This window comes from Ambystoma mexicanum, chromosome 4p (assembly GCF_040938575.1).
Source record: "Ambystoma mexicanum isolate Mex_15411 chromosome 4p, UKY_AmexF1_1, whole genome shotgun sequence".
Taxonomy (NCBI): Eukaryota; Metazoa; Chordata; class Amphibia; order Caudata; family Ambystomatidae; genus Ambystoma; species Ambystoma mexicanum.
The window spans coordinates 469906158-469931009 of NC_090927.1; the positions used below are offsets into that span (position 1 = coordinate 469906158).

At 48.6% G+C, this 24852-nt stretch overlaps 1 protein-coding gene across 2 annotated transcripts in view; it reads right to left on the bottom strand.

The window, feature by feature from the left end:
- The window catches only part of CPSF3 (cleavage and polyadenylation specific factor 3), a 421648-nt gene that overhangs the window by 121680 nt on the left and 275116 nt on the right, over window positions 1-24852 (bottom strand). For both annotated transcript variants that reach the window (XM_069606000.1, XM_069605999.1), the window contains one exon: window positions 1395-1489. In XM_069606000.1, coding sequence (XP_069462101.1) covers window positions 1395-1489 — 95 coding nt within the window. The remainder of the gene's footprint in view (window positions 1-1394; window positions 1490-24852) is intronic.

Genomic DNA, 24852 nt, shown 5'->3' on the forward strand with positions numbered 1-24852 from the left:
GTCCTCCTCTCTACTCAGAATTGCATTACTCTTGCCAGGACTCTGGTTATGTCCAAACTGGACTGCTATAACGCTCTATACCAAGGCACTAACCAATACAACCTCAAACTCCAGATCTCTCAAAACAACACCATTAGGGCAGCCCTCAACATCCCTAGATCACCTCATATCTCCGAAATCCGGAAGAACCTTCACTGGCTCTCAGTAGCCCAAAGGATTTCACTAAAATCGCTTGCCCTGACTTATAAATACATGAATAACCAGGCCCCTATCTACCTATCCTCGCGGTTCACTCAATATAGCCCGCGTCGGTCACTCAGGTCGTCCCATAGCCAGAGCCTCATGATCCCTAGTTACAAGCTCCAAACAGCCGGAGGGGTCAGCTACCCAGTCTTGGCAGCCAAGCTCTGGAACACTGTGCCACTCCCTATTAGAAACCGGTCATCTCTCAACCTATTCAAACACAAAGCTATGCTCTGGTTAGCCACTTCAGATGACCAACGGTCATCCTGAAAACCTTATCTTGTCCTTCATGTTTGCCTGACGAACTTGTATGCACTTTCCCTGTATCCTATGCTTTGTACACATCGTCTTCTGTAATGACCTCCCTTGATGTAACCACTGTTTTGAAGATATGCGCCCGGTTGCCTCAGGGCCTGGTTTGCACTATACAAATAAAATAAATACAAATAGTTAAAAAGGTAACCAAAATGTCGCTCCCCCCACCCCGAAACAGGACTGATTCCCAGAGAAGTAATGCATATAGTATGTTCCATTTGTTGGGCATGCTCTACCAGAAGGTTAGAGTCTTTGCATGTATGGGTAGGACACGTGCAAAGGTCCACGTGGAGGTAAGTAATTGACTGGATGAAGATACAAAACGTATTCATATTTTTGGTTCGAAGTAAACATGTCAGAAGATCATGAATATGATGCTTAATTGGTTGAAAGCTTAATGTGACTGGTGTAGTAGACTTTGTTGGTAACGATTGCTTAATAAAATTGGTATATGCAAATTTAACATGGATAAAAATAGAAACCCAAAAGCGGATAAATACAAACACTTCAATGAATGAACAAATGTTTACATAGTAATTATGAAAAACCCTACTAAACGTTCTTTAAATACAGCAATGGGAGATAACAGCTCTATGAACAAGCATAGCTGAAGAGGGACTGGATCCTCAAACACTTAATTGTGGAAGTGCATCTGACATAGGTGTTTATTATCCAATGTAATTTATTAGAAAAGAAGATCCTTTCAACTCAAACTGTTGGATGTCTTTGCAGAAATCATGTTTGATAAAGTAATACTGACATTGCAGTGTACATGACGCACCATGTTATGCTCCAACTGATAGAGCAGCCTCCCCCTCATCCCCACCACCACAAACCTCAAGAATGATCATGCCTGGCTCGTACACCAGAGTTACTGCATTGAATATTCTCAATGTTGTTCTTTCCTGGTTTTCGACTTCCTCGACATCACCTAAGGAGATCACATAAAAGGTTAACTTATCAAATGAAAGGATATTTAATGGAATGGCGAAACAGCAAACACATATCAATACTACCACATAAAACATTAAGATGGAATTCCAAAGTCAGCCCTGGTTGGAGGATTTCGGGAGGTCACCCTATTCTGGTTAACAGGGAAGACCTGGAGGCTAGGCGAACCCCATCAAGGTGAAGTAGCAGAGCAGTCAAGGCTTAGTCTTAGGAAGGGGTGGGGGGTAGTAGAAGAGTTGTATGTGCCTAGAATGGGTCAACACAGACCAACCAGAGTAATTCCAGTTAGACAAAAACATGTAGTAGGCCTTTAGCCTACACACTAAGCAGATCAAAATCAAAAAAGGTACATATTGTCACAACAATAACTTAAAGCATATGACATGCATTACTCACCGTAATAGCATTTCTGAAGATTGTATCTGCTTAGATTCACATGCTGTGCATATGGTCCGACATCCAGTGGTAACCGCAGAGTATTGCAACTTGTCTTTCGGGGACCGAAAGGGGACGTCGGCATAGGCGCGTCTAACACTATCCCTATCGTGACTTGTGTAGTACCAAAAATCCCTCACGCGCCGAGGTCCCTCCGATTGCTTTTTTTCTGCCATGAAGGAGCCCAAGGGTATAGTGAGTGAGTACATGAAGAGAGAAAGTAGTAAGACATCTATGTTCCTTCCACCCCTAGCGGGGAGGTAGGGAGGGCGCATGTGAATCTAAGCAGATACAATCATCAGAAATGCTATTACGGTGAGTAATGCATGTCTTCTGATGCTTGTTAATCTGCTTAGAATCACATGATGTGCATAGACTAGCGAGCAGTACCTGGAGTTGGAGGTGGGTTGTGAGAAGGAACAGTAGAGAAAAGATGTCTTAGTACTGCTTGTCCCACTTGAGAATCAGACCTAGAATGAGTGTCTAGGCAATAGGGTTTTGTAAAGGTGTGTACAGAACTCCAGGTTGCCGCTTTGCAAATGGACTCAAGAGGAACATTTGCAATGAATGCTATGGATGCCCCAGTGCCATGAGTAGAGTGTGCTCTAGGCTTGAAGGGCAGTTCTCTCTTCGCAAGAGTGTAACATTTGACAATCCACTTTGAGATAGCTAATTTAGAGACAGGATCCCCTTCTCTACCAGCTGCCACTGAAACAAAGAATCGTTTAGTCTTCCTTAGTGGTTTAGTTCTTTCCAGGTAAAACATGACTGGCCTGCGCACGTCTAGTGTGTGAAGGCTTCTTTCGGCCATGTTAGTAGGGTTCTGGAAGAAAGTGGGTAGTTCGATTGACTGGTTCACATGGAACTTCGAAATGAATTTCGGCGCAAAGCTGGGACGTGTGCGCAAAACTACCTTATCTTTGTGGACTGTAATAAAGGGGTCTAAAACAGAAAGCCTGTAGTTCGCTAACCCTTCCGATAGAAGTGAAAGCAACTAGGAAGGTTGTTTTATTAGTCAGGTCTTTAAGACTTGCTTTGTGCATAGGCTCGAAGGGAGCTCCCATTGTCCGCTGGTCTGAGACCACTGGCTGTTGAGCCACCCCTGCATGGGACGCATTCGCAGCCGCGCTTGGGGAACCAAGTATATACAGGACTCCATCATCCCTAGCAAACGCATGGCCTTGCGTACCGTCACCTCCCGACTGGCTACATATTGAGGAATCAGAGAGCATGTTCTGAAACCTCTTGCTGGAGGGGAAGACAAGACCGTCTTCCGTCCGAATTAGCGCTCCCAGAAATTGTTTTACTTGGCTGGGGACTAAGCTGGATTTCTTTTCGTTGATTGAAAAGCCCAGGGTGAAGAGGAGATCTACAGTTTTTTTGGGTGTTCGAAAAACAAGCGTCGAACGAGTCCCCCGTCATGAGCCAGTCGTCGAGGTAAGGGTAAACTGGGACTGATAGTCTGCGCAGGTGTGCTGCTGCCACTGCCAGGACTTAGGTAAACACCCTTGGCACCGAAGCGATGCCGAAGGGGAGTACCTTGAATTGGTAGTGTTTGTCCTGGATCATGAACCTTAGGTATTTTCTGTGCACTGGCAACATTGAAATATGAAAGTATGCATCGTTCATGTCCAATGTTGCCATGAAGTCCCCTTGTTTCAGCAATGGGATCACCTCCTGCAGTGTTACCATGAAAAACTTCTGGGGCTTTATAAACTTGTTTGCTGGGCGCAGATCTAGAACAGGACACATGGTGAGATCCTTTTTGGGTACAAGGGAGTACACTGAATAGATACCCTTCTTTACCTGAAGAATAGGGACGACTTCTATTGCGTCCTTTCCCAGCAGTGTTTCCACCTCTTGGATCAGGATCTGCAGATGGTCCGGTGAAAGGCGCTGTGAGCGCAGCCTTCTGAACTGTGCAGGTTGGACGAATTCCACGCAATAACCGTGGGCGACCGTCTTTAAGACCCACTGGTCGGAAGTTATCCCCTCCCATGCCTTGAAGAAAGATGTTAATCGCCACCTGACCGGGGTGACATGGGAGGGGACCTGGACTTGGTGGTCATTTCTGACCAGAGGCTGTGGCCCCTCTGGAATTAGGGCCTCTGCCTCTACCTTTGCCACGTTTATGACCCCTTGGGGGGTAGTAAGTGGGGCTTCCAGATGTTTGATTTGTGTTGAAGTTACCCGTGCCGTAGTTGTTTTGACCAGCACTCGATTGCCCTCGAAAGGACCGCCGAGAATTATTACCCCTCTGGGAGGAAGGTTTCTGTGTAATTTGGTGCAAGGACCTTATAGTCTCATGCTCCTTCTTGGCTGTCTCCAACGCTTCATCCACTGCTTTCCCAAAGAGGTTAGTCTCCTCAATGGGTTTATTAATGAGGGAGGCCTGAGTCTCAGGTCTGAAGCCCGATGTACGCAGCCATGCGTGTCTCTTCAGAAGAGTAGCTTGTGCAAGAGACCTGCCTGCAGTTTCTGCAGTGTCCAGGGTGTTCTTCACCAATTTCTTGTTAACCATTCTTCCCTCTGAAACAATGGCGAGAAGCTTTGTTCTGGCAGGTTCAGGAACCCCCTGGAGGCCTTCTTGGAGTAAGTTCCATTCAGCATCAGCATAACTGGCTAATAACATAGTATTATTAGCAACCCAAATGGTGAATGTAGCTGATGATGTGACACGTTTGCCCAGGGCATACAACCTTTTAGACTCCTTGTCCGGTGGTGATTCACCCGTGGCAAGGGTTACCCCAGACCTCTTTCAAGTGGTAGTCACTACCAGTGAGTTTGGGATGGCGTGCCCTTTGATATACAGATGGTTGGTAGGAGAAGGCCGAAATAATCTTTTTTCGACTCTCGGGTTCACAGCCCGTGTCTGAGCAGGTGTGACCAATGAGGGAACTACCCGTCTCTTAACAGAGTTAAGGTAGGGGATGGATTGACTCGCTGAAGGTTTTTTCCTTGATAATATCCTCCACTAAATCCTGCTCAGGTACCGCCTCTTGAGTGGCAATTTTGAAGTATTCAGCTGCTTTTTTTTTTTTTTTAACATGGAGTTAAAAGCCATTTGGTCATCCACAGGGGAGGCCTGGCGAGCCGGGGTGGACGGAGGAGAGTCTAGGCACAAAATATCAGTGTCCTGATCTTGCTGTGTCCAAGGGTCTTGACCTTCCTGCTGGGTTTCCTCCCAGTTGTCTGTCGTATCCTGTTGATCCTCCTCAGTTTGAGAAAGGAAGCTTCTTCTTCATTATAGATGTCTCTATATGTGTCCATATGGACCACGTCTTCTTGTTCAAAATCATGAGACTGAACTTCTTGAAATTGGGGGTTAGGGTCTACCCGAGCCCTTTTCGGGGGAGGATGACCAGAGGAACCCATAAACTGTTCTAGCCGATCCATGTAACCCTCAAATCTTTTTGTGGTCCACTTAGAGGACCCCAAACGGGCCTACACGAGAAGAAATGACGTTCTCCGCACCGTGGCGACGCGAGAAACCTCTCAAGGTGGCGGAGAGGGGCTCTTGACTATCCACGTAAGTCATCGGAATCGAGGCTCAAATCCGTCGAAATCTTTTCCGCGGCTTGGTCCATAACTTTAGGCGGAACCAGAGTAAGGCCCTCCGCCGCTGTGATTCTTCCGATGCTACTCTGGATAGTCGCTGAATCGTCGGGGGGACAAAGTCTCTGATGATTTGTCAGCAGTAGAAAAACTGTCTGCGGCACCGGGAGGCCTAGCGGTCGGTTTTCCGGGTAGAGGCCTAGCCGTAGTTTTTGGGCCTACTGAGGCCTTGGAAATCGTCAAAGCGTTGAGCTCCCGAACTTCGACGCGTGTGGGTTTAGAAGTAGCGCCCTTGGTTTGTTTTGATTGCCCAGTTGCAATACGCTGCTGCGGATGCGGGGAAGGCTTTGGATCTGAATGATCCGAGGGAACCGGCAAAGTTTTTGGCGGCCCTGCTGGCGTTTTCGCCTTTTTTCGACAAAGGTGTCGAAATTGGCATAGGGGTTGTGTGCTTGGTGCAATGTGCTTGTACGCCCCTGTCGCCGGGTGTGGTCCCTGTAGCAAGACCAGAGTCGAGCCTGGAAGGGTCGGGGACATGCGTGGCGGGCCTAGAAGTGTCCGCCTCGAGGTCTATAAAATCCGCGTTGGACGTTTGGTCATCGAAGTACACCCGTCACTTTCGGCTGGCGTGGCAGTGGGGGACTCCACGCGTGACATACCGTACGCGGCCAACCGCTTTACACAGTGCTCCTTAAGGGTCTTAGTCTGAAGGAGTTTGCATGCCGCACATCACTTCTCGTCGTACTCTAGGGGGAAGACAGGCGTTAGACGTCCTGTGTTAGTCCTTCCAAGGATATCTGACCCTACACTTAGGCCAGAATCTAAAAGGAGTCCTTTCCATAGTAAAAGGGAAGGATGACCAGACCGAAAGGGAAAAGAGGGGAAAGGAGGAAACACATACTAAACAATATGACCACCCCGACCCCACTCTCCCTACTGTATAGGTCGGCCAGAGGGCCCGGCCACGTGGAAAATCCGGCCACCGGATCTTAGGCGCCGAAAACCACAGCCGTAGACGATTCCCCCGTAGTCTTCGTCGAAGATGTTCTTGTTGGGCGAAGTGACTTAACGGGGAATAAACCGACAATTCGGTAAAGAGAAACAATGTTCTCTAGTAAGAGATCCGCTATAGGGCGACCAGTAATCTAGGTGGAAAAAAACAATCTGAGGGTCCTCAACGCGTGAGGGATTTTGGGTACTACACACGTCACGATAGGGATAGTGTTACAGACATGCCTATGCCGACGTCCCCTTTCGGTCCCCGAAAGACAAGATGCAATACTCTGCGGTTACCACTGGATGTCGGACCATATGCACAGCATGTGATTCTAAGCAGATTAACAAGCATCAGAAATGCATTTTACACCCTTAAGAGAAATATAATTGATTCAATTGCAATTACCAATGCAACACAGGAGCAGTCAGATGCATAGGGTGGGCAGAACTCTAGAATCAACACACAAACGCTTCCATCATTTTTATAAAGTCGAACTCTAAGATGATTTGCGGTTTTCTTCCCAAATCACCAGTTCCAAAGCAAATGCTTCTTCAGGTAAGTTCTATAGGTATAGCAGTTAGGCAAGATTTGGAGCAGTGCCCTTTGGGTGCACTACAACAACCTTGACCTCCTGGCAATAGGAACCTAACTTTTGTTGTAAGTCTGTGCAGCCAGGCCTATCAAGAGGGGTCAATGTGAGCAGTAGGGTGGTTACACAGATTCACAGTGACAAGTATCCAAATAAACACTTACACGCAAGGTTTTTTGCTTAAACAATTATTAATTTATTCAACAGTCAGTTTGAATAAGCCTTCTTCATGCAGCATTATTTCTTGCATTTGCTTTTAAACTAACAAACAAGTAAATAACAAACGTTAATGGTCATTCGTCGAATCTAGTTCTTGAGTAGTCTTATTCGCAGGGTGACATGTGTCGGGTCCTTCTTTATTTTTCTCAGGGGTAGTGGTTCGGTAGTACCTTCGTCATTTCTAACTTGTGAAACCTGTGACTCTTAGTTCGTGCAGTTCAGGGGGGCTTATCTGACGGCAGAAACAAACTAGTTAGTTACCCTATCTGGTAACGTTCTTTCGATGGGCTGTTCCTCCGATGTATTCCACATCTATGACAGGTAATGACCACAGCTGTGCTGCTTCGGAAAATTCTTAGGCGTCCTGCGTCGATGACATCGATACGTTGTCCCTCAAGGGCCTCCGTCGAGGGGCGACATCGGATGTTAGATATAGGACGCACGGCACCCGTAGCCTCAGTTGTAGTTTTTTGCCAGAACGTGTGGCACCAATCTCCTGCTAGTATGACTGCAGAAAGCCTTGCGGAAACGTAAGCTGCAATCGCATAAAACATTCTGTAGAGGGGCAGGCTGGGAGGGTTTGATGTGGAATACGTTGGAGGAACATCCCATCGAAAGAATGTTACCAGATAGGGTAAGTAACTAGTTCTTTGAGGAGATTGTGCCCTCCGACGTATTCCAAATCTATAACAGACTCCTAAAGCAGCACCAACGTATGTAGGTGGGAAAAGAATTTACAATTTCATAATTTTAGAATGCCCAATCAAATTGCTGAATAGAGGACTGCCTTACCAAAGGCCAAATCTTGCCCATGGATAGAGTCCAAGGAATAGTGTCTCACAAAAGTATGGACAGATATTGCGAATCGGAACGCCCCGCTGTGGAGGCAGCCACACCCCTAGTAGTGTGAGCCCTTAAGCCTACTGGAGGGTCCTTTCCCGCCAAACGGTAACACTCAGAGATCGTCAAAATGATCCATCTGGACAAGGTCTGCTCGGAAACCGCCTGGCCTAAACGCCTTCCAGCATAACCAACAAAGAGCTGATCGTCCACTCTGACCCGGGAAATCCATGAGAGATAGAAACTCAAAGCTCTCCTAGGATCCAACCTATGGAGCCTCTCTTCTTGCTTACCAGGATGTGGAGGAGGATAAAATGCTGGAAGAATTACCTTCTGGCTCAAATGGAATTCCGACACAACCTTTGGAAAAAAGAAGGCCGCACCCTAAGGACAACCCTGTCCTTATGGAACACAGTGAAGGGTGGCTTGGCAGAAAGTGCCTGCAACTCACTCACTCTGCGTGCAGAAGTAACCGCAACTAAAAACACAGTTTTAAAGGATAAAAGTCTCAAAGAACAAGAATGTAAGGGCTCAAACGGAGCTCCCATCAGGAACTTTAAAACCAAATTCAAATCCCATGCCGCGGCACCTGGAAAGGCGACGATGGAAACACATTAGTTAGCCCTTTTAGAAATTGTTAAATCAAAGGAATCTTAAAATAAGAACATTCCTCTGACGAGCGCTTAAATATAGACAGCGCCGCCAGGCAACCCTTAATGGTACCCACTTGTAGGCCCTTGTGGGCTAAAGAAAGCAAGAAAGACGAAACAAAAGGAATGGAACATTGGAAAGGATCCACATTCTGTACCCTGCACCAGTCACAGAACTTTTTCCAACAGCAACGGTACAGGGACTTTGTTGCGGGCCTTCTGGCCGAAAGCAACACATCCATCATGTCCCAATCCTTATATCTCAACCTTTCAGATGCCAAGCATGAAGGCTGAGAGACTTGACCTCTGGATGGAGAACCCAACCCCCCTCCTGTGAGAGCAGATCGTCTCGGTAGGGAAGACGGCGTGGAGGGCAGATGGACATGTCTAGAAGGTCCAGGTACCACGCTCTCCTGGCCCATGCCGGAGCAATGAGGATCATCCGGGAACCGAACCTCCGTAACCTCTGCAACACTTGCGGAATGACGGGGACTGGAGGAAACGCATATAACAGTGGGAAGGACCACTCCACTACGAACGCGTCCCCTAAGGCTCCTCTTGGAGGAAATTCCTGCAAGCAGAATCTTTCGCACTTCTGGTTGACACTGGTGACGAAGAGATCCACTTGTGGGGTTCCCCAAAGGGTGAAGATCTCCAACAGAACTTCCTGAGCCAGCTCCGACTCGTGAGAGACCGTGCTCTGCCTGCTCAGAGCATCCGCTGCCGCGTTTTCGTCTCCGGCCAGATGAACTTTCGAGATCGAACTGTCCTGCTGGATGGCCCAGACCAGAGCTGCATCGCCTCCCTGCACAACGGGAGTGGCCCTGCCCCTCCCTTTTTTGTTGAGGTAGTGCATGGCCACCGTATTGTGTCATAATCAGGACATTCTTCCCCCGCACAGACGGCAGAAAAGCCTTCAGGGCTAGCCTGATAGCCGCAGCTCTAACAGATTGATGTGGAGTCTAGACTCCGACGGAGACCAACGGCCGCTGGCTGTCAACTCGTTGGCATGAGCTCCTCAACCCGTGAGGGATGCGTCCATCACTATCGTCACCTCCGGTTGCCAAAATGGCGCACCCCTCATCAGATTGCCTTTGACGGCCCACCACAGAAGATCCTGTGACACCGAGGGCGAAATGTGAACAGGATCCGACATCCTGCTGGAGAACTGCGGCCACTGCATCTTGAGAGCCAACTGCACAGATCTCATCCGCAGCCTGGCCTCAGGCACCAGGAAAATGCAGGATGCCATGAGGCCGAGCAACCTCAAAAACTCGAACGCCAGGAGACTCTGGGCACGTTGAAATTTGTCCACCACCTGCAGAACGTGATGAGCCCACACCTGGGGAGGCGAACACTGCCCCAGGGATGTGTCGAGCACTGCTCCGATGTATTGGAGCCGTTGGGTAGGTGTCAAATGGGACTTCTTTAAATTGAGGGAGAAGCCCAGCTTGTGAAGGGAGTGAAAGGTGACGGACAGATGATCTAGGACTTGCTCAGGAGAGCGCGCCCCGATCAATCAATCGTCCAGGTAGGTATTGACGTCAATCCCCCTTTTTTTGAGATATGCTACCACCACCACCTCTAGCTTGATGAAGACCCTCGGGGCGGAGGTCAATCCGAATGGCAGGACCCGAAACTGAAAATGCGAGTCGCCAACCGCGATCCTCGGGTACTTCCTGTGCTTGGGATGAGTCGGCACATGAAAGTAAGCATCCTTGAGGTCAAGAGACACCAATCAATCCTGAAGTTGAAGGGCCTGGAGGACTTGAGAAAGTTACTATCTTGAACTTGTCTTTCCTGAGGAGCTTGTTCAGCCAACGCAAGTCAATGATGGGTCTCAATCCCCCGTCTTTTTTTGGGATAAAAAAATAAGGGGAATACCATCCCTTGTTCCTCTCTGCTACAGGCATCAGTTCTATGGCACCTTTCTCCAGCAGGGATAGGATTTCCTGCGCAAGGAGGGGACCCGGACGCTTCAAAGAGAGCTTCCCCGGTGGATTGTCGTTAGGCCTCTGCCGGAAGGGCAGACAGTAGCCGTGGGTTATGATCTCCAGAACCCACACATCTTAAGTAATGGCACACCATTCTCCAAGAAGCTGCGCAAGTCTGCCCCCAACCGGTGAACCATGGGACATGGCCTCATGACTGAGCTGAAGCGGCTGCAGCAGTGCCTGAGGGCAAAGAGGCAACTGTCCGAGCGGCTTTGGCACCTCGAGTACCCGGCTTTCCACCTCTGGTACTCCTACGGTGGCCCCTTTAACTGGCAGCTCCTCTCGATTTACCAAAGGTAGAGTCGTACCGAAAGCAACCTTCCCTCCATTGCTGTCCCCTAGGACGAAAAGGCAGAGGTTGACGTACTGCAGCGCTCAAAGACTCTGCTGCAGCTTTGGAGGTCTGCAACCTCCCAAGGCTCTCGTCAGCCTTGCTGCCAAACAGATGGACACCATCAAAGGGCATGTTGAGAAGCCGGGATTGCACATCACTAAGTTCTGCAACCATGCAAACCTGCATATCACGGTGCTCACAGCCATGGACCGGCTGACACAGTCTGCCATGTCCTGACCCGACTGAACGGATTCACACATGGCATCCTTGCCGTTTTGCACGAGGGCTAGAAAACCATCCCGTTCTTCCCCTTCGGGAATATGCTCAGCCGCCAAAGATGCACAATACCACAGAGTGTGAGTGAATCTTCCCAAGGCACAAACAGAGTTTGCTGCCTTCAAAGCCATACCCCCAGAAGAAAATACCTTCTTCGCCCAACCATCAAAGCGCTTGTCCTCCCTATCAGGAGGGATGGTAGGGTACGACGCCTGCTTCGCTGGGGCCGAAGCCGTCTGCACCACCAAACTCTTCAGAGTAGGGTGCGTCGACAAGTAGCAGGGGTCACTACTGGCTGGGCGGTATTTTTTTGTAAGCAATTTACCAACTGCCAGGAGACTCTCCGGAGCAGTCCAAGCCACCGCCACCCTTCTTTGCAAAGCCATGTGAAATGACAACACCGGGTCAGTGGGTGGACCTTGGTCCAGGATGTCCGTCAGATCATCCTGATCAAAATCAACAGGTGGAGCAGACCACCCCAAGTATTCTGCCACCTTGGACATGAGACGTCTATAGGAGGATTCGGGCTGCAAAACTCCACCTCCGGAGAGGTGTCAAGACCACTGGCATCATGCAAGGACTGACGGAGGTCTTCCATCTGACTGACCAGATAAAAGGTCATCAGGGACCTCAGGAGACAACAAACTCCTCATCAGACCCTTCTTCCACCTCCGAAATATAATCCAAAGGTTGGAATAAATCCAATCTGGGTGGAGGAACAGAGACAGGCTCAAAAACAGGCCTCACGGACTTACTGAGAGCCTTCCTCAGAGTTTCTACAGCCCTCCGGGGTACCCCCGGCAAATCCTCCACAAACTGCGTCGACCGAGGCGCCGATGACTTCGACAACTGCTTCGAAGCCGGAGCCTGGAGAGAGACCCTCGACTGACACGGCGCTGATGGCATCGACGCCTTCTTGGAACGCTTCACAGGTTCCGACGGTCTCGATGGCATCGAGGACCGGGACCTGGTACGGCTATGGCGATCAACCTTGTCCGATCGGGACCTCGACGGCTCACGATTATCGCGCCGACTGCCTGAAGGCGTGCGAGTGGTGGCCCTAGCCCTTTCCTTGCCAGCTTCTCTCGAAGGCGCGGACGGAACAGTGCCTTGCGATTCGAAAATCGCCATCTGCTGGCAGAATACATCCCATTCTGCCTGCGACAAAGACTTGGTGGGACAAGTCAACCGCCGTCTGGCGGAGTCCTCCGACGAGGACGGGGAAGGCGACCGGTGATGGCACTTCCAAGAATGCCTCGAAGAGGCAGAGGAATGGCGGGAACCACTCCGAGACCGAGACCCCCTGGTCTTTGAGTCGCCCCTCGAGTCGTTGGTCGAAAGCCCAGCAGATTTCGACTTATGGGGCTTAGGCACCTTACCTACCGTTAATTTCTTCTTCAGCTCCCGCAAGGCCTTCGATGTCAGGGACTTGCAGTCATCGCAGTAGTCGGTGGCGTGGCTTTCGCCGAGGCACCAGAGGCAGATGTCGTGCGGGTCCGTGATGGACATTTTCGAACCGCAGTCCTGACATTTTTTAAAAGCCTGACTTCAGGGTAGAAGAAGACGAAGACATCGCTTTCGAAGTAGAAGAATCGAGCGCGCCGAGATTCCAAAGCAAATGCATTTGCGGGAAAAAAAAAGAACTGAGGCTACAGGCTCCGTGCATCCTATATATAACATCCAGTGACGTCGACCCTTGACGGAGGTCCTCTAGGGACAATGTATCGACGTCATCGATGCAGGACGCCTACGCCGAAGAATTTTCCGAAGCAGCACAGCTGTGGTCATTACCAGTCATAGATGTGGAATACGTCGGAGGACACAATACCCTCGAAATATCTCTTATTAGCGCTTTCCATTCCTCAAATGTGGCGTTGACTTCTCCCTCAGTCCCAGTGATACTTGCGCTCCATGCCGCAGTTTCCGCAGCAGCCCAGCGCTCCATTTCCTTACACCACCTTGCATATTGCGGGCCCGTTGCCAATTTCCATGCTATTGCTCTTTTTGCCAGTATGCACAGCATGTCCATGAACTTCACAATGTGTTTGTGTTTACTCAGTCTAGGATATGTGCCTAAGAGGCACTTCTTCGGGGACCATACCTATTCACCCCAGCCTTTCTCCAATCCCGCTCTATCTTGGCCCAGAAACTTTGCACTTTCCCGCACCCCCAAAACATGTGCATCAGGCCCGCCCCCTCTCTGTCGCACCCACCAAGGATCGTGTCCGTTTGTTGAAACTAGCCACCCTGAGCGGGATCATGTATTTTCTATATAGGACATTCATTTGTACCAAACAAAACCTGGCATTCCTGGACACTCGGATGTGACAGCACCCTCTACCATTCTTTGTCAGTGACTGTTTCTCCCAGGTCTTCTTCCCATCTAGCCTTTAATGATGTGCTTCGGGGGTTTGGTCCATCAGTTAGTTGGCTATATAGTTTGGACACGGGTTTCCATCCATCGGCCAAGTCATATAGTTCTGCCAGCAAAGGATTCGTTAGGGGCTCCTCTGGCCATTTGTCCGATTTCCTCTTAGCCACCTGCTTAATATTCTGATACCACAAGAACTGCCCTTTTGGTAGCCCTTCCTTTTCATGCAGTCACTCTAGTTCTCGAAAAATTCCCTCTTGGTACATATCCCCCCAGATGTACAGCCCTAACCCTTCCCAGTATCTTACGATGGGGAGGTCAGCGTTTATCTTGCCTACGTTTGCCATTATCGGGATGTCAGGCGAGTAGGGATGGCTCAGATGAAGCATCGATTTGACTCTGTTCCATACCTGCCCGCCCAGCACCACTAGCATAGGGGCGCGCTCTGTGCATGTCGTCGGTGTCCACAGGTTTCTTTTAGGTGTGCTGGGGCTGTCAACTGCTGTAGGAGTCCCGATTTAGCTGTGATTTTGTCCGACAACCATCTGGCAACATAGCTGAGTTGTGCCGCCAGATAGTACCTTTCTAGGTCAGGGAGTTGTATGCCCCCCTTCTCTGTGGGGCAGCGTCAGTATGGCAAGTGGTAATTTATGTCCGGTCGTCCCCCATAGAAATTCTCGGATCAGGGTCTCTAGTGTTTTAAAGAAAGCTGACTTGATTTAGTAGCAGACATTCTGGAAGTAATACAATAACCTTGGTAGTATGATCATTTTGGTGATCGATGCCCTACCCATCATTGACAGTGGCAATTTAGACCACAACTTCATTGAGTTGCGTAGGCCCTTTATCACAGCCGTTGTGTTGCTCTCAGGTATTAGCTCTGGCGTGTGTTTAATTTTGACCCCTAAGTATCTGAACGTGTCTAGTTGCCACTGAACGGCCACCTCCGGCAAGTCTCTCCCATCCACTTCTCTTAGAGGCGCTAGTGGGAATATACAGGACTTCCTCTTACTAAAGCTTATCCCAGAATACCATGCATAATTGTCTAGTATTTCTAGTATTGCTGGGGCATTGTTTTGTGGGTCTCAAGTATAATAAAACATTGTCTGCGTATAACGAGATTATGTGATTTCTCCTGCCTACTCGTATCCCTGCATCGCAGTACTTGTTCCTTAAGTATATTGCAATGGGTTTGAGCACCAGGATGTAAAGCATGGGCACCAGTGGACAGCCCTCTGGTACCTCTCTTTATAGCCCAAGCTGCTGACACTGTTCCACCCGTTTTCACTATCGCTGTTGGATTGTTATATAGCACTTTTATTCATCTCACAAACCCTTCCCCGAACCCAAATTCCCTCAGTACCTCAAGCAACCATTCCCTGTATATGGAGTCAAACCCTTTGATAGCATCTAGTGATAGCACCGCTAAGTGTTCCTTTTCCTCTTTTGTTTGCGCCATTATATGTTGCAGCCTGCGTAGGTTGGCCGTCGTGTTTCACCTGGGACAAACCCGCTTTGGTCTTCATGCACAAGGCTCCCCATTGCTCTGGACAGCCGTTCGGCCAATATAGAGGTCAGTATTTTCACATCATAGTTTAGCATTGCTAGTGGGCGGTATGAGTCACAATTGTATGCAGGTTTGTCTGGTTTAAGTATTGGGACTATTAATGTTTCCCTCATGCTTTCCAGTAGGGTCCCCACCTCGTATGCTTCCTTGTATACTTCGTGAAGCAGCGGAGTCAGGGTAGACTTGTATGCTTTGTAGAACACCGGTGGGAGTCAATCACTTCCCGGGGTCTTACAGGTAGCCAGTGATCCCATTGCCTCAGTCACATCATCTAGTGTGATTGCCTCATCTAATGCCTCCCGGTGTTCTTTGCCCAGTTTGGGGAGTTCTATCTCTTCTAGTGTGTTGCGAATATCTGTCAGTGGCACTGGGGTATTGTGAGCGTATAGCTTGGAGTAGTAAGTAGCAAAAATGTCATTAATTGATGATTGTATCCTATGTTACCTCATCCTTATCTTTGAGTACATTGGTTAAGTACCTCGGGTGCTCCCTCTTGCACAGCGATGCTAGAAGCCTACTCGGTTTGTCCCCATCTTTGTGTGCCCTGGAGGTGCGTGTTACATAATCAAATTCGGATAGTCACCCCCATGCCTCTAGGCAGCCCTCCCTAGCTTCAATCAATTTTGCCTCTTCCGCCCTGGTCCCCAGGTTGTTAGTTTCCATCTTTTTTATGTCCTCCTCCCGCTTCTCCAGTTCCCCTTTCAGCATTTTCCTAATATCCACAGCTCCTGCTATGATCTTGCCTCGTGTGACCACCTTCAGGGTCTCCCACACTGTGCTCCAGTGGTCTACATGGACTCTGTTTTCTAAAAACTCCTCTAGCTTTTCCCCAAGCTCTTCTCTGAAGATGTGGTCGGTCAGTGCTTCAATGGGCATTTGCCACATTGGGACGGGGGTCTGGGACCCACCATTGTCCAGTGCATGAGTAGAGGTGACTGGTCCGAGATCGACCTGCCCAAGTACTGTATTGACTCCACTTGCGCCGAATGTGCCCTGTCCATAAAGATGTAGTCAATTCTTGTGTAGAGGTTGAGTCGGGAGGAGAAGTATGAGTAGGCCCTGTCCGTGGGTACTGCTCCCTCCAGACATCTGTCAGGTCTAGGTGGGCCATCATGGCATTTAGCGCTAGGGGGAGCAGCCTCCACTCACTTTTGTGGGGGTTCAGATCTGTCTAGGTCCATATCTGCCACACAGTTAAAGTCCCCTCCCCTGATGAAAAAGCCTTCCCGGTGGCGTGTTATTTTGGTGCTGAGCATGTTGAGATGTACTGGTATGCTGTGGTTGGGGAATTAAGAATTCACTACAGAGATCTCGATTTGTTTGATGGCTCCACACATCAAGTATCTGCCCTCTTTATCTGCTTCTACTCCCAGTAATCTGAAGGGCACCGCAGGGTTCCCCCAAGTGAACACTCCTCTAACATATTTGGAGTAGGGAGTAGGCCGTTCCATATACTTGTCCCCCCCAACATTCCTTTAATTTGGCCGTAGCCTCTGTAGTGAGGTGGGTTTCCTGGAGCAACGATATAGCGACCTTTTTCCTTTGCAAGTAGGATTTAATCATATTGCTGCGTAGGTAGGTTCCCATCCCCCTCACATTCCACGTCAGGTTGCCATGATCTTTTGTGTGCTTTTCGCTAGCTAGCCTCCAATTCCCCTCCCTCCTGCACCGGGTGCCCCCAGTCTGGGACCCCCCCTCATACCCATCTCTGGCTTTGCCCTTCCATTTCCCAGTTATGGTCATCTCTTATGACCCTCCCCCCGCCGCACCATTTCAGTTTGAAGACATTAATACAATGCAAACTAAAACCAAACAATTGCGCACAGCTTCTGCATCAACGTCGCAGTGCTCAGGTGCCCCGCGCTGTCTTGTCCCATCCGGGGCGTCAAGCGCGTGTTCTCGTGCTGGCTTGCGTAAAGCTGCAACTGCCAGCACCAGTCCCTTCGCAGGGCGCATCTAGTAACCAAGGCCTGGTGGCCCAGCCGTGCCCCTGTCTTATATAAAAGAACGTTTTACCTTTCGGTGATGTGGCTTGCTGTTGCTTACGATGTCAAGTCATTTTTTCTTTCTGTTTCTTCAGTGTGCCTCATTCAGCAGTCTCCTGGTCCCTCGTGGTGTAGTGTTGACTATGGCCCTTCTCCCTTGTCTAGGTTATGTTCCAGCCACATGGTGGCTGCCGCTGGAGTTTCCAGAAACACAGCCCATCCTTTGTGCAACACCTTAAGTCTCGACGGGTACATCAGCATGTACCTTAGGTTCAATTGCCTCAATTTAGCTTTTATTGGAACAAATGAGTTTCTCGCTCTTTGTACTGCTGGCGTGTAATCCGAGTAGATGGCGATCTTCGCGTTGTCTCCATCTCCCCTCCTTCTCTCGAATACCTTAGTATAGTTTCACTGTCTTGGAAATTGAGGATCCTAGCTATCATTGGGCGAGGATATGAGCCCGGCGGAGGTTTATTCTGTAGTGACCTGTGGGCTCACCACAAAACCCTGAGAGAGTTGTCCAGCTCCTATTTCTTGCTGCAATAATATCTCTACAAAGTTTGTGGGGTTAGGTCCTTCCATCCCCTCCGGAATTCCCAGTATGCGCACGTTATTACGTCTACCGCGCCCCTCTGCATCTTTCACTCTTGATTCAAGGGCTGTATTACTCCTTTCTAGTTCTTGCACCCTGGTCTGTAAATCTTTCAATGTTTCCGCCAATTCCCTCTGCCAAGTTTCAGTAGCCGTCACCGTCAGGTTCTGCATGTCCTGCCTCATTAGGTGCATGTCCTCCTTGGCTTCTCCTATTCTTGTGTCTATGAACGTGTGGAGCGCTGCTATTGCGTCTAATACTGGTTTATCTTTACCATCTTCGCTCGGGGCTTCTTGTGTCGATCTGGATCGATTATTTGCTTGGGACTGTTCCCTTGCCTTGGCCGCGGCAAAAGAGTCCATAATGGTGGACTTGTTTTTCTCTTTCGTTGAAGGCATTTTGCTCCCAGTTGTCCCAGGCAGTATTTGAGCAAGATCTGTGTTCTGCTGCAAATCCGCTATTGTATTATATTTCTGTGCATTTCCTAGTCATATCCGGAATCCGCTTTCTCTCAGTGGAACCCTCTGTACCGTTTGGGTGCTTGCATGTTTCTCAGCAGGTTTAGCTATTTGATCAGGGATCCCACCCTAGGTCTGTGGCGTCTCAAGACACCGCATGTTGCCCTGGAACCTTGTGTTGAGAGCAAGGCTCTGTGGTTCTCTCTGGGTGCTGTGGTGCCAGGTATGCCCTTTATTCTGACAATGGTCCAGTTCCTCAGAGTATATGGACAGCCTGGCCTTGTTTATGCCTTTATGTGGCTTTGTTACATAGTCAATGCGGCTGGCCTTGTCCTCCCTGCTTCCTATTCTGCCCTCCCGGTATCGTTGTTTGGTTAGGTTGTTTGCTTATGTTGGGACCCGTAGGGTTGCAGGGTGGTCCGCGACTTATTTGCTCCTGTGACGGTTATTTGGTCACACAAGTGGATGAGTGGGCTGCCATGTCCTTGTGCTTCCTATTATATGGGCAGTCTATAGTGCAGCATATTAGTTCTATGGATGACCCTGTCTTGTGTGGCTATCTGTTGTTGCAGCCAATAGTTCTGCTGCTGTGTCCTTGGATCCTCCTGCTGATGTTCCTGTCCCCTTTGCCCCCTCCTTGCCTTTACTGTGTGCCTTGCTGTTTTTCAGGGGTGCAAGCGCGCTGGCTCACCTTTGTTTAGTGCAGGACTTCCATCGTTGTGCTCCTTTTCGTTTGGTCCTCTGTCTGTACGCTCTAGGCTCCAGGCGGTAGGAGTCTATTATGCTGCGTAGTGTTGCGCTTTTAGTCCGTGCCGGCTCCAGAAGGAGCGAACGTTATCCCGGGCTTCAGTAATGCTGGTGAGTCGCGGCTCCCTCCGGGTGGTCCGCTTCAGCGCTTCTTCTCCGGCGTGGCCTTCAATCTTCTCGCCATGTGCTTTGGTGCTTCTGCTGTGCCGCACGGGGCTTCTGGATGCGGCGGCCAGCTGCGCCCTCCCGTCCCGTCTCAGCTCCTCACCCTGGTCCAGCGCAGCTTCTCATCGAGGGGCCTCATCGGTCCTCACCAGCGTCCGCTTTGCTTGGTTCGTGGTATTCCGGTTCTCCTCTGAGGGGTTCCTCGGCTGATAGGCTTCACACCAGCTAGTTTCTCTCTCCCTTCTCGTTGGCACCCGCTCCTCCTCCTCCTCATCCACCTCCTCCTCCTCCTCCTCCTCCTCCTCCTCCTCTTCACAACAGGGTTGCGGCCGCGCCCACCATATTTGTTTGCACCGGGCATCTGTTTGGAGGGGGTTTTCTGCTTGAAAAACGCTCTGATTTTTCCAGCTGATGCCTTCCGAGGTTAGAGAATTACTTTAGATTTCCATATTTCGTGTTGACACTCGTTTCTTCCTACACCTCCAGGTCAAGTATCTAGGACAGGATCACAACAGGAGCTTCGGCGAGTCCCAACATCACTCCATGGGCTCAGGCCATGCCCCCTACTAACTGACTGTTAAAGAAAATTATTGTTTAATCAAGAAACCTTATGTGTAAGAGTTTATTTAAATACTTGTCACTGAAACTCAGTGTACCTCCCCTACAGCTCACATTGACCCCTCTTGAGATGAGCATGGCTGCTCACCACGCTACCAACCTGTGTAGTACAGATTTATACCAAAGGTTGGGTTCCTATTGCCAGGAGGTCGGGTTGTTATAGTGCACCCAAAGGGTACTGCATACAATCTTGCCTAACAATCATTTCTTCAAAGAAGTTCACTCTGTAACCCTTAACCCAACCATCTAAGTTTTTCAAACATTCACACACCCAGGTAGCCTAAGGGGTACCATCATTCTTTTGGAGGGTCCTAAACATCTTAAGGTACTGGGAAGGAGTTTTCCCAAATCTAGCTATCAAAGCTAGCTTCACATGTTCATACTCCAATCTTTCAAGTTCCCCCACCTCCATTACAGCATAAGTTACAACCTGGGAGAGCCTAGGCAAAAGCCAAGGAATCAACTGATTCCCTGTGAAACCCTGAATCCCATAATTGTATTCAAAAGCACCCAACCAATCCAACATATCAAGTTACACATCATACATACTCACTGCATCTTTGGGCATGTGAGGCCTCTTTGGACTGAAAGACCTAGAGGACTCTGGGATAGAAACATTTTCAAGAGACAATGTCTTCATTTCAAGAGCATGTTGCATTTCTAGTTCCCGGAGTTTGATGCCCTGATGTTTGGTTTCAGCTTAAATTTGTAATCTTTTGAATTCCAACTCAAGTCTCATTTTCTCGAGAGACACAAATTCTGGACTCACAGATGGACCTTCTTGGGTCCCAGTGGCTAAAGGTTGAGGCAAAAGGGTCTGTTGAGGCAAAGAGGGGCTCTTTTCCTGGGACTCCTCTCCCTCTTCTAAGACATTAGAGTTAGACTCTGAATTATCATCCTCATTCTAATTTTCGGTATTGTACGTTTTGACCGTATCTAAAAAAAAAGTTTTTAAAATGCTGCAGGGTTGACAGTATAGTAAGCGGGGGTTGTGGGGAAATCCCTGCAGCCCCCGTAAAAGAAAAAAAACTGGAACTGGCGCCGCAGGGACTCAGCGTGAAGAAAAAGGTAAGTGGGATTTGTTTATGTTGGGGGTGTGTCATGGTGTTAAACTGTAATCATATAGTGCCTCCATATTATGAATATTGGCCTAAGCCCATTCGCGTTGCAAAGTTCTGATTTTGGTATAACTTTGCCGTAATTTTGAGATTCATCCGCCATTTTGATTTCAACTCATGTTCCATGTTCTAAAATGTTGAACTGTGTTTTCGTCCTGCAGTCGAGCTGAACAACCTTTGAGTTCTGTTAATGTTTATGTTGACCGAGAGCCGACTGTTCAAAGAAACCTTGTGCTTCATACGAACTGCCATTCAAGTGTTGTCTGCGCTCACAAGCCTCATCCTTATATAAACACTGAAACAATGAAGAGTAAACGTCGATCGTATGCCTTAGCTGAACTGCATTGTAGTGACTCTTGAAAGGCTTACCGCAGATCTGAGAACCTACAAACATCATTGTATTTTCATGGAAATATAAACCTGTATAATCCTTTGCATAATATTGCAACATCTATCATGTGAACTAGGCACAAACTCTAACCCATGAAATATTAACCTGAAGAGAGGCTGGACAATATTGTAGAAATAGTATAAATAGGTCTGTGGTTAGATGCCCAGCACTCTCCTCACTGTGTCAGCTGGTACACACTGCGAGGTGTTGGGAGCCATATAGCTATTGGTTTTGCTTTGTAAACTGTAGAGTAATAAAAGATACTTGTATATTTTCAGCCAGTGATTGGTGTATTTCATTCGTGGTACTCAGCCTCAATATTACTTTGTTCTTTCAATGGGTGTGTTGTGGGTGGGGGTGGGGGTGTGGGTATGTACGCAAGTTCGCATGAGAAAGGTGCGAACTTTGGTGGTTCGCACCTTTCTCGTGCAAACTTTCCAGCTGCTGGCAAATCAGCCATGGTCGGATCACGTAGATCCTAATTTTCCACATTTCTTGCGTTAGTAGGTGTGACAGGCTTACTACCCAGACTTTGATGATTCAACAATCTTGCAATTTGTTTTTTTCTTTCCTTGAACAGGGAGATACCGGACTTTACACATTTCCTTCAGTTGCTATATTGTCAAAACGATCATGGCTTCCTGACTGAAGTTACCCATATTTGGCATGTTACAATTGCTTTTCTAGTGGAGCTTAGCCTTGGGAAGGCATAAAAGGCAAGGCTTTTTTGGCTTTGAAGGCAGAGTCGACCACTGGACGAAGCAATCCAAAGAAGAACTTGGAAGAGACACCAGCTGCAACTTCTAGACCTTTGGTTTGTCCGGTGAAGCCCTGCTGCTGTGCTGAAGCTCCGAATTCACCTAGACTAGAGAAGCCCTGCAAGTATTAGTTTATTGATGCCCGATGACTGCCGTGCTGTTGCTTCTAGTAGCGATCCATGCAGCATGAGTACCGGATCCTCAGCATTACACCGTCTCAGAGGGAATAATGATGCTGATGAAGAGAACCTCATCCGCCTGCAATTTTTAAAGTCAATTGCCCAATCGCTGTAGAATCGCCTCCATCTGCGCCCACACGCTTCGCTGTTGCATTGTCTGTGATACCGCCTGATTCCATGATGGCGGGCGCAACACAGCACCATAGCGAGGCTGTTATGTGTCGCTAGGCAACAAAGCAGCATTTGTTGCCCAATCAAATCCGCCAGCAGGCGGAAGCCGGCATTGGAAGGAGGCCAGGAAAAAGGCCCCGTTTGCCCCTGTTCGCCAAAGGACGCAAGGGGCCCACCCCCTAAGATGTTCCAACATGTTCTATCTCTGTGACTACCACCTCCGCATGAACTCTACGTTCACCTATCTAGAGACTGCTCCTAACATTCCAAGAACTATCATGCCTGCTCGCTATACTCCAAAGAGTAACTACCAGTAAGTCACCAAGCAGAACTCTCTAACCACCCTGTATGTATGCCCAGAAGAGTCCTAATGCTCATTACTCGTCTATTGCCCATTGTTCAGACCTGTTCAGTAGCTCAACCCACCAGTAAAAACGATCTTTAGCATACTAACTGTATCTAGGCCCTTTGTTGAGAAGTACATTTGAGTTTGCTGAACATTGTGATTTGTCCCTTGCTGAAATTGCATTTGCCTTAAGGATTGGTTTTAGACTCCTATTGAATACTGCATCCAGGCCCTTGTTGAGAAGGACATCAGAGCCTCTGCTGAAATTGTGTTTGGCCCTTTGTTGCTTCTGCCCTAACCCCAGCCACATTCAGCCATGCTAGGATGGCTAATCACCATGTTCCCTTACTGTATTATTCAAGAATGACGTTCCCAGTACAGGGAACTACTATGTTAGCTATCAAAATTGACTAAACTAGCCTGCCCCCGGAACCACCCTATCCCATGCCCCACCCCCTTCCTGCCTTGCACGTCCCCTTTTCCACCCATCCCAGAACAGCTACACTCCACTAGCTCGAACAACAATACTCACGGTGCCAAACCCCCCACTTATAACGGAGCGCACACTGATCCACAAGCTTTCAGAGGATCCGCACACCCATCCCATCCCATCCCATCCTGGGCAAGCCCAGACTCCCCCGGGTAAGGTCACGCACCATGCATCACATTCACGGCCTCACATTAGCCACAAAAATATTCAGCCAGCCACTGCCCAAAATACACCCATGCTATTTTAAGCCCAAAAAAGATCCCAAACAAGTACCCACTACACCGCCCTTAAAGATGCCCCCGACTGTAGCTGCCTCTAATCAGGAACCCCATGCTAGCTTCCAAGGTGCCCTCATAAACACCCGATCCCCTAGGAGCACACGACATTGAAATACATGATCTCATCGCTGAACAACTTGACCTCCTAGTAGTCACAGAATCCTGGCTTCACCAAGCCTCAGGGCCTCTATCGTCACTCGCCATTCCACCAGACTACACCATCCTCAGGACTGATAGCTACACCGCCACCATGGGAGTGGGTTCTATCATAGCTAAGACAAAACTGCAATTAAAAGCCTGTCCCATTGAAAGCATTGCAGGATATGAACTACTATTAGTTACATTTGCTACAAGTGAAAAAACCTCAATTAACATTGTGGTGGTCTACAGATCACCTAATTCCAACAGCCATCCTGAAGTAGACATTACGTTGTTACTAGCTCCACTCATCAAACCTAAAACTAAATGCATTATCCTCAGAGACTTGAACCTAGGATTTAACAATATCCTAGACCCCAAAGCAGAAGCCTTGCACTCTTCACTTAAGGATATGAACTTCACATAACTGGTGAATGCTCCCACCCATATAATACTCTCCCTCAACACAGCCATAACCATCGATTCAATCTCACCTTTAGACTGGTCCGACCACTACAGCATTAAGTTCACTTTGTTCTCCAAAGAACCAGCCCCCCTCAAAACCATTATAACAAATACTTATGAAACCAGAAACATGCGCAAGCTTACACCTGATAATCTTGCCCCCATACTTAGTAAAGTGCTAGAAACCTTCTCGAGTTCCAGCGATAACCCCTGTACTCTTGCAGAACACTATCAAATTGTCTCACCACCACCAATAATAATAATGCCATAGCGCCACTAACCACTAAAATGCAATGATAGACGATCCTGTATCTGGTTCAACAAAGACCTAGTATTACTAAGACAAACTAAAAGGGCCCTTGAACATGCCCATAGAAGACATCCCACTACTGAATCTGAAATTGCCCACCAGGAAGCCATCAAAAACTACAAATCTGCCATCATCACCCATAAAGCCAATGCATACAATACTCGAATCAGAAATGCTACGTCAGACTCCAAAGAACTTTTTCCGATACTAAGGGACCTGGAAAACCCCCACCCCAGCCTCAGCCCCTGCCAACTCTAGTAAAGAATTGTGCACCACTATTCAAGATGCCAGAGCCGCTAAGATTGCT